Raw genomic sequence first — 9,875 nt, 5'->3', positions numbered from 1 at the left:
GGGACTTAAGAGATGCAGAAAAACGAAATAAAAAACATGTGAAACTCAGGTAACCTCCCGGCAGGTTCCCCGAGGTAGAGTTTAGAGCACGGAGCTTTCTCGTTATCAGGATTCTTTTCTTTTTATTATTGCTCAGGAGGAAACTAAACTGGCACTGCACTGGATTAAAAATGCTTCTGCGATGGAATTTTCTTTCTGTCCTGCACTTTTAAAATATTGAATAAGTTGATTTACATAAAGGTACAGCTGATTTCGGTGGCGTTCTCCATCAGTAGCTCCACTCAAACAGGGAATAAATCCTCTAAACAACGCGCCTGAAGAAACATCCCTTTGAAGAAAAAGCAAAGACGGTATCAGCAAACTTAAAAAGGGCTTATTACGTCTGTCATTTCCATAAAATTTGGGGTTTGAAAGTGCCACAGGATGTGCTTATTACTGATACATTTTCCCCACGGTAGAAAATAAACTATTTTCCAGTAGCCACAGTCACTCAAAACGCTTCTATACTGGGAAAAAAACGTGACAGAGAAGATTTTTTGATGGGATTAATAACTTTGTTGTAGTTTGGTCACGAAAAATACGATTCAGCGTGACTGGATTAATAGATTATTTTACAGTGAATCATTATGGAGTCATTTACAATAATCACTCGTGCTTTTCTGTACATTACCACATCAGTTGTCAACTTTCCCCTTTAATCAGTACAAACAGAACAAATTCCTACACACGGTGGCTGTTGTGATGTAGATGCTGGTGTAATTTGAAAAGTTTCATGCGGGGGAGGAGAGGGTTGTGGCTTAACACTCATTTACTGAGATTTTAAAGAAAGGCTATATTAGGGTGTGGACTGGCTCCGAGGCAGAAAAGGGGGCGAGGTTTAACCCTGCTGCTGCGTTGCCATTGGTGGAACCCGGGGACAAAAATACCTGTACCTGCTGCAGGTAAACAGACTGACATCAGGCACTGCAGGGATGGACTACTCCGGATGGCTCCACGGCTTTTTGTGCACTCCACCGCAAACTACAAGAGTTTGTGGGTTTATTTAGTTGGTTCATTTCAGTTGCCGGTTCGATTCTCGTGTTTCCAGATTGTGCATTTGGTGAACCTCGCCTTCTGACGCAGGTGAGTTGAGGTTGAATTTATTTTACGAGTTCTGTCTTATGTGCAGAATTAAGTCTTGGGAGGGAGGAGGGGGGAGATGTGTGAGCTGAAGGTTGGTGGAGATGTGAGAGCGAGGCAGTAATAGTGAGTTGTGTTTCTGTGGGTTTTGGTCTCTACATGTTCGACCTGTATTCACCGGGCTCAAAAGACTCCAGAAGGATGGAAGACAGTGAGAACAGGTCCTGTCTTGTGCAGGGAGAGGCCTGCCTGGCACACCCTGCACGCCCTTCACACCCTTCATGCTCGCATTGAAAGAGACTTGAGCACATGCACCGCTGGAACCCGTCTTTCATGTATTTGTGTCTTTTAACTAATCTGCCACATCTCTTCCCGACAGAAGCTGAGGGAGAGAGCGCGTCAAAGGGAATCATCCGTGTCAAGCGTCCCAGCGACTCCTCACCGGCGGCAACCAGCGCTGCTCTAATCAGAACATCCATGTATTCTATCCTTCATTCCACCGGAGTCTGTGTAAAGTGCCAATCAGATTTCAGTGGTGTGAAGAGTAAGACACATGGAATTTGTCATCTGGATGAAAAAACAACGTTTACCTTTAAGCTTTACTTTTTAAAATAAAGATGAATGTTGCTCTGTGAGAAAACGTATGGACTCTACTGTCTTTTCATGTCAACCTGGTGTTGTTGAATGCAACGGTTCTACACAAGCACAGACGGGGGACTTGTCCTCACCTGCATTGCGACAGCAGTTGAAAACCGCTGCACTGATTGCACTTAAGAGTTACTGCAGGATCACAGAGTGCTGCCAGCCCCACTTTATGTCTTTTAGGCTGTCACTCACAGACGTTCTTGTGTCCTCACTCCGTCTTTCTGCCCTTGCCTCGCCGAGACACGGCAATTACATAATCACTCCTAAATTCCCACGTTTCCAAATCCACTGCAAATTCTGACAAAAGGCTTCTTTTGTGTCCCTCAAGTCTCCTCGTTTTACGACTGCACCCGTACATACATATTGTCAGAATTGTAATGAGTAATCTTGAATAATGGATTTGTTTTACATCTTTTCCTCTCTAAAATAAAATGCAGTTTTTAACCAACACCCTGAGGGGAAATTAACCTGTGACATTAGCACGGGACATTTCCGAGATTCTTTTCAAAGCCGTAATTATCTTGAATGGGGCAGCTGGAGATCATTTGACAGCTACACTGGGCCCTGAGTGACCCCCGCTGTAATTCATCCACCCAATTAAGGTGGAGGGAAACATAATGAATAAACAAATGAAGCAAGATGGTGCCAGATAAGCAGAGATTCACACAGAGTAGTGTTAAGTAACAGGGTTGTTATGACAGTTTTTCTGCTTAATTATAGTCAGTGAGACAATAGGTTCCCTCCTGCACACAGGCACAACACGTCATCCTAAGCTACAGGTGATTACAGGTTATTTTACAATCTGTCGGGAGAGTCTCATAAGGGAAATGTTTTAATAGCTAAGAAGAAAAAGCATCATTGTTATGAGCTACATTACAGATGAAAACATAATTTAACCTGTATAATACACAGACAGAGGGCTCGACTCAGGTTTCAGTCTTTATCATCTCCCCTGCAGCTCTGTGCGTGATCAGCCGCCAGCAGGCTTCACACCGTAGACAGACTCGTGGCTCTCTCTTGGACTGGCTTCTCCTGCACCGCACACCTCAGCCTGCCATTCACCTTTCTGTTGGATGCAATTATGACCACGGGGCTTAGCGCTGCATAGAGCGAGGAGAAGAATATCCGCAGGTCAGAGATCAGCGAGGACTCCATGGTCTGTCTCACAGTGAGAGTGTACACCCAAAACCCATTATCTACCCCATAGAGGACCACATATAGGGTCACCAGCGCCACCACGGCTTTGGCGGCCCGCTGCTCAGCCCCACCGCTCCCTCCACCTCCGCCTCTGCTGCTGCGCAGTCCTTTCACCTGCCGGCTGTGCTTGTAAAGAAACACCAGGATGGTCAGACTGGCAAGGGTCATGAGGGCCATGGGCACCACGTCTCTGCCCACCTGCACCGCCCCGTTGGCATCTTTGGACAGTTTAGAGGGGAAGTGAACGTAACAGAATTGTACATTAATGCCGTGGTTTGTGAGGCTGGAGTTACTCTGTTTGCCAAAGGAGAAGATTATGGCTGCCGAGCTCATGCAGGTGTTGAGGAGCCAGAGGAAGAAGAACACACAGCCCAGGTAGCGGGCGACCAAGGCACGGGCGGAGGCCCAGTGTGACCCGGGAGGGGCGATGCTCAGGCACTGGTAGGCGCTCAGGACGAAGGTGAGCCAGATGGAGAGGGAGCGTGACGTCCTGTAGACAAAAATCACAGCTTTACAGCCTGTATCGCTGAAGACGTTGGCCAGGGGGAAGGAGGCCAGGGTCTCCAGCAGACAGCGGACGCCCACCACCAGCAGGTTCACACAGGCCAGATGTAGGACGATGGCGTCTGCCGGGAGGAGCCGGTTCTCCTGGTGCAGCAGCAGGAGGAATGCCAGGATGACTGCAGCGTTACCCGGGACGCCAACGACAGTGAGGGATAGATAGAGCATCCCACGAACAAAGATTTCTGATGACATTCCTGCAGGGACAGAGAGAAGGAAATAAAAGATTAAATCAATAACTACAATTTCACTCAGTAGAGCGCATACCACATACACCAAGGGCCAACAGTCCCCTAAATTCAATCAAGCGGGAAACTCACATACTAATAAATATTTGTTCCCTAAATGTGAAGATTTAAAAAAATCAAGATCCAAGAATTATTCCTTGGGAAGATGGTGAAAATGTTGAAAAACATCTAAATATATAAATAATAAATGCAAAAACTTCTATGAGTATATATATGTATGTGTGTGTGTGTAGTAATAATAGTAAAGATATACAGACAGTTAATAGAAAAATGTACAAATGCAAATAACTATGATGCAACATACAATCTAGGCCTTTACTACCACCTATGGTAGTGCAGTCAAGTTATCATTTCTTATGTTCTTTGAATATTAAATGATACCTCACATTCAAAATGACATAAGAGAAACAAACGTCACACACTCACCTACAGTCGAGAGGTCTGAGCTGGACCTTGTCCCCGATCCCTCTCTCCTGAAGCCGTCCGTCGACTTGTTTGTGCTCTTATACCTGCAAACAGGTAACGGCTGTTGGATCTGCTTCGTACGGTCCATTGACTTCTCTTCCCTCAGCCTCCAATTACTTGAGATCAATTCAGATGACTGCCTCTGTCCCCTCGCTGGGTTTCACACCGACGGGATAACACAGAGAAAGCTGTGTTTGGATTTACCGACAGGGAGAAACATAGATCCAACCGGAGGACGGAGAAAAAAGGTGTTAATTAAAGGATGATATCAATTAGCTTCATGTTTATTCCCCCAAAAAAGAGATTAAAACCATTTCTCAGTGTCACTGTTTTACCAAGTGGAGACTATTAAAAGTTTTTTTTTCCCTCTAATTAAGCACTAAAGTTTTTATTTATTTCTGAAATCAATTTTTGAACACCAGCCATTAAAGAGGGCGGCCCGTCAGATACCAACACCACAGTGTCCTCCAGTGGAGAAATCGGACACACAGTAAAACACAGAGGACGTCGGGTGTGATCGATCACCTGCAGTTTCATCTGTAGAGCCCGACAGAGCATCCAATTTATGATTGCGTAATTCATCCGAAGCAATAAAAGTCCTTAAAATGGAAATAAAGCTAAACCATGAGGATGTTGTAAGGGCGAATCAGTGTGGGTGGGCTGCGTGATTTAACTGCAACATGTCCCACAGCACGGGGACTCTGTAATGAATATTAAGACCATTTCTCACAGGAGCACGGCGAGACATGTCCTCCACTGAAATTAACAGCAACCTCTCTTATAATTCTACAATATGACCATAATGAGATTAGCTGCATGTACAATAGGCTCATCAGGCCGAGCTCTGTGTGTTGGTACTGATAGTGATGCTGCTTTAGTTACCACTTATCTTGCATTTTCACATTTGTACTTTACACTTGCATTTGCCTCGTTTGGTTTAGTGTGATTTTGCTTTACTTGTTGTAACCGCCACCGAGGAGGTTATGTTTTCACCCCTTTCTTTGTTTGTGTGTGTTTCAGCAGGATTACGCAGAAACTACTGAAAGTAATCCTGCAAAACTTGGCCAAATTTTAACATTGTTGTTGTTGTAGTTGTTATATTCACCAATTCCAGAGGGAATCATTCATGGATCTTTATAAAACATATCAGGTATATTGAGGGGGCTGACATCTCTGTGTGTGTGCAATGTGGTGCAGCCTGAGTGAATTTAAGGGGAGGGTTGGGCCTTGGCGGAGGTATGCGCTCTACTGAGTGCGATTCCAGTTTATTAAGTGGATATATGACCTTTAGTTCAGAAGAGGGATCACTCTCTCCGCTGCTCTTCGTAGGTTGTTTTTTCTCCTTGTACAAATCAATGGTTTAAGGACATAGGCTACATCGTATAAAGATTGTGATTTGACATTTTTTTGCTGTATAAGTGAAACCGAGATGTGCAGACAGGTTCCTAAATGTCTCTGTCGACTTGACGTCATCGGCAAAAGGATTGAAGGTGCATCCATTGAGCGTAATGAATGAAACCTTTATTTTGTCTGCATGTTTGAACAATATCAGGGTACCTAAGTTATCAGGTGGTGCAGCGGTTAGCTCGCCTCACAGCAAGAAGGTTCTTGGTTTGAATCCTGGTTCGGCTTCCTCTCACGGTCCAAACACATGCAGATTGGTGTTAGGTTAACTGGAGACTCTCTGGAAGAAAGGATAAGCGGTTTAGATAATGGAAGGATAAGTTGTCTCAGAGTTTGAAGTGAACATATCACAGACAAAGCCCAAAGACAAATAAAATCTAAAGTCGTGAGACGTCACGTTTGCCCCCCCTCCTCCTCCTCCTCTTCCTCCCCTCAAATACAGATAAAGAGAGTGAGGCCTGTCAGCGTCAGAGTGAGCCTCTGCTGAGCCAAAAGCTTCTTAAATCACACATTTTGCTGTGGGACAGCTTAACTGGCACAGTGAGAAATGAACTGAATATTCTCTCCTCACCAGCCAGAGACGTTTAACATATTTAAAGTCGCAAAAGGTTAAAAAGTTACATTTCTCTGAGCTCATTTAAGTTGCATATAAACAGCAAACTGAATTGAATATTCTGGTTGTAGTGTCCTAATGTAAGATAATTATTATTATAATGAATCAGTTATTGAAAGTATATAAATTAAATTAGTGTAATGTGGGAAAATCTATTTACATCTTCCATACGTAACAAACTAAATGAATAGTGTCCAGAGGGGGAAGTCTCCTTTAAGAATCTTGCAGCACATTGTACATGATGACTTCCCCTGAGCAGGACATGCTTGAACTTGCCATTTTAATGAGCTCTCCGAACTTGTAAACATGTTAAAAACACACAGGGAGATAACACGTCTCATGATGCTCATCAAACACCAATGCACCCGCTCACAATCTGAGTTTTGCCACAAAATAGATGATTCCTGACCAATACATTGATTTTTTATTTGACATTTACAGTAGATGCTGCAGTGTACATGTTGCAAAGTTCTGCTCGAGCACACGTCAGCACCGAGAGTGAAGAACATTAATGAATAATAGCTGCTCGTCCCTGTGCCCCCAATTAGTACAGACACGTTTTGTTATATTGCTAATTGTCTCGCTCCTCTGTGTCTGTTAACACGCTCCCAGGACATGGAGGAGGCAGGGAGCGTGCACTGGAAGCACCAGCTGTGCACGTAAAAGCCTCTTGATGACTCAGTCAAGGCATCATCAGGCTCATTGTGCATCAATATTAACCTCACACTGTCGTCTCCGTAGGGGTTGTTTAACTCTTTTGTTTTTTTATGTAACTCCACGGGGGAATTAAGCGTTATAACAATTCAGAAGACTGACGTGTTGTTTCTCTGTCCAAAGAAACTTAACAGCTGGAGGAAGTTTAGAGTTCACTTATGTTTTTTCGTATTTTATCTCAGTAACTTTTTATGACTATGACAGTTTTCCCAACATTGAAATTTGTGTCTGGAGCATCGTGATTCATATTGAAAAAAAGAGGGCGATCTGGAAACTCACGCCACATTTGTTTGAAAGTTTCACGTCACACTTGTGCTTCTGCATCTGACTCTAAACCAGAACCCACTCTAATTTATTATACCTATTAAGCTGGTCCTTGGAGTGTAACATAGTTCTCTCCCTTGAAATAAAAGGGAATATTTTCAAGTTAATTAGGATGTCACATTAAAACTTAAAGGTTGGTTAACTTTTTCAGAAACCGTTGCTTTCTGTAATAATTTCTCCTGTTCACACTGGTGCTTAAAATGTCTCATCCCGACATGTTTCCAGAGTTTGGTCTGAGGATTATTGTTAGAGGGTAGAAATCTGTTGTAGCACATGTACGGTTCCCTCAGCTTGGAGTTGTAACAGCATGTGTATATATAGATTTGTTATGTTTCCTTATTGTGTTGCTTAAGTTCCTCTCTGTGTTTCTACACTTTCCTGTTGTGACTTTTACTGTTTCAAACCAAGTAGAGTGTTAATCATAGCAGTGGAGATGATACAGGACAAACTCCACAGTCCTTGTCCTGTGCAAAACTAAATGTTCCTAAGCTTTTCCTAAGTTCAGCATTCTGAGTTCTTTAGTACCTGTGTTACAAACCATCTGCTGCAGCTCAGCACAGAAACATTGTCAAGGAAACACAAAGAGGGGATTTCATAATTTAACTGCTGTAGCTGTGGAAGACGCTGAAGTGATTTATTCAACCCAGATGGCTGAAGCCTCACATCATATTAAAATATGATAAGAGGCCATCGAATGAACTTTGGAGAACAAGGACTGCAGATTTTCTCCCCCATCCTCTATTGAGGAGGAAAGATTACAGCATGCAAAAAGGTTTCCATGCATATGTGTGCACCTGATTATTGTTGTATTGGTTTAAGTCAGACATGAAAGGTTGTGTGTATCCTGCAGTGGTACTGAATTCCCTGGCAGCTCTTGCCCTCTGAGACCATTTCAGATTTAATGTGTTATTTTAATTTGCCAAACTGGGCTGAACTCTGCAATGTTGGCCAATGGTCTCAAGGGGCAACGTAGACTATAAATCTTAATTACACAGGGTATTAAACAGGTAACGCACAACAGGCTTTACTTTTCTTCTGCAACTTCAGGTGAGCATCATTTTCACAGCTAGAACATCTTGTTACGTCAAGATTTTTCGTTTTTGTTGCTGCCTGTTTGTAACAGATTTGATTCTCTGTCTACTTTGCCGATCACGGCCGCTGCAGGCCACTGATGTCATGGATCTGTGTGTGACCATCAAAGGGGTCTCCTTCCTCTTGCAAACAGGTATTGGCATCTTTGGGAACGCCATGGTGCTGCTGGCTTGCGGCCACATCATCTACACCGAACCCAAGCTCCTTCCCGTGGACATGATCCTGTGCCACCTGGCCTTTGCCAACCTGATGATGCTGTTGACCCGCTGCGTCCCTCAGACCTTGACCGTGTTCGGGCTGAGGCATCTGCTGAATGACGGCGGCTGTAAGGTGGTGATCTACGCCTACCGCATCGGACGGGCTCTGTCGGTGTGCATCACCTGCATGCTCAGTGTGTTCCAGGCAGTGACCGTCGCCCCCGCTGGGCCCCGTTTGTCCAGGTTGAAGCCTGCACTTCCCTCCCTGGTCCTCCCAACCTTTGCAGGGCTGTGGCTCCTCAACATGGCCATGTGCATCGCAGCCCCGTTCTTCTCCATGGCGCCACGTAACGGCACTGTCCCCGCGTTTACCCTCAACCTGGGCTTCTGTCATGTTGACTTCAGAGACAACCTGTCCTACGTGATCAACGGGGTGGCTGTCTTTGTGAGGGATTTTTTGTTTGTCGGCCTGATGATGGGCTCCAGCGGCTACATCCTGGTGCTTCTCCATCACCACAGCCGCAAGGTGAGAGGGATCCGTCGTTCTCACGGCGGTGGAGCGGAGACCCGAGCGGCCAAAACAGTGATCACCCTGGTGGTTCTGTACGTGGTCTTCTTCGGGATTGATAACGTGATCTGGATCTACATGCTGACGGTGGCCAAGGTGTCACCGGAGGTGCCTGACATGAAGGTGTTCTTCTCCTCCTGCTACGCCACTCTCAGCCCCTACTTCATCATGTCTTCCAACAAGAAGGTCAAGGCCAAGATCATATGTGCATCTGAGCAGGAGCAGCCATCAGTGGACACTCAGGAGTCGAATGACAAATGACTCCACTTCTCTGTCCTGACAGGCTGTTGACGCACCTGCAGGGCAGCGGCAGAGTTGTTCTCTCAGACGTTATCATTTTGAGCACCGGTGCACAGATGACTGTCATTTAGCTGAGCGGTGGACCTTTTACAAAGTAACAGAGACAAGTGTCTGCAGTGTTGTCGTCTCTTGAGTGTATATTTTCATCTGAATCATAAATACACAGGTGTCTGAACTGAACTCTCTGTAGTTTGTGGTCCTTTTGTATGGCAGCAACAAAAAAAACACATAGTTCTCAACGTCAAGCAACAAAGTCAACATCATCTTGTTCCAGCTTCTTAGTTGTGAGAAACTGTTGCTTTTCTTTGTCTTTATTTGTGACAGTATGATTGTGTTTGGGATTGCAAAATGCTATTTGGGTAAAGATATAACCACCAAGTATTGACCTGTCCTTTCAGGGAATTGTGTAGGTTTTAATGTGTCAAGAA

General features: G+C 44.6%; 2 protein-coding genes across 2 annotated transcripts; one reads left to right on the top strand and one right to left on the bottom strand.

Moving 5' to 3' along the window:
- Positions 1 to 2,751: 2,751 nt before the first annotated feature.
- Positions 2,752 to 3,717, bottom strand: LOC118105077 (olfactory receptor class A-like protein 1). The gene has a single exon (XM_035152469.1). The coding sequence runs from the start codon at positions 3,715 to 3,717 to the stop codon at positions 2,752 to 2,754; it is 966 nt and encodes a 321-aa protein (XP_035008360.1).
- A 4,664-nt stretch (positions 3,718 to 8,381) lies between these two features.
- LOC118105148 (olfactory receptor class A-like protein 1) lies at positions 8,382 to 9,408 on the top strand. The gene has a single exon (XM_035152592.1). The coding sequence runs from the start codon at positions 8,467 to 8,469 to the stop codon at positions 9,406 to 9,408; it is 942 nt and encodes a 313-aa protein (XP_035008483.1). The 5' UTR covers positions 8,382 to 8,466.
- The last annotated feature ends 467 nt before the right edge of the window (positions 9,409 to 9,875 follow it).

Source organism: Hippoglossus stenolepis, chromosome 3 (genome assembly GCF_022539355.2).
Source record: "Hippoglossus stenolepis isolate QCI-W04-F060 chromosome 3, HSTE1.2, whole genome shotgun sequence".
Lineage (NCBI taxonomy): Eukaryota > Metazoa > Chordata > Actinopteri > Pleuronectiformes > Pleuronectidae > Hippoglossus > Hippoglossus stenolepis.
This window is presented reverse-complemented; position numbering and strand designations above follow the sequence as displayed.

Excerpts from the sequence above, each read along its gene's own strand:
- LOC118105148 (XM_035152592.1), top strand. The coding sequence starts at position 8,467 with ATGGATCTGTGTGTGACCATCAAAGGGGTCTCCTTCCTCTTGCAAACA.
- LOC118105077 (XM_035152469.1), bottom strand. The coding sequence starts at position 3,717 with ATGTCATCAGAAATCTTTGTTCGTGGGATGCTCTATCTATCCCTCACT.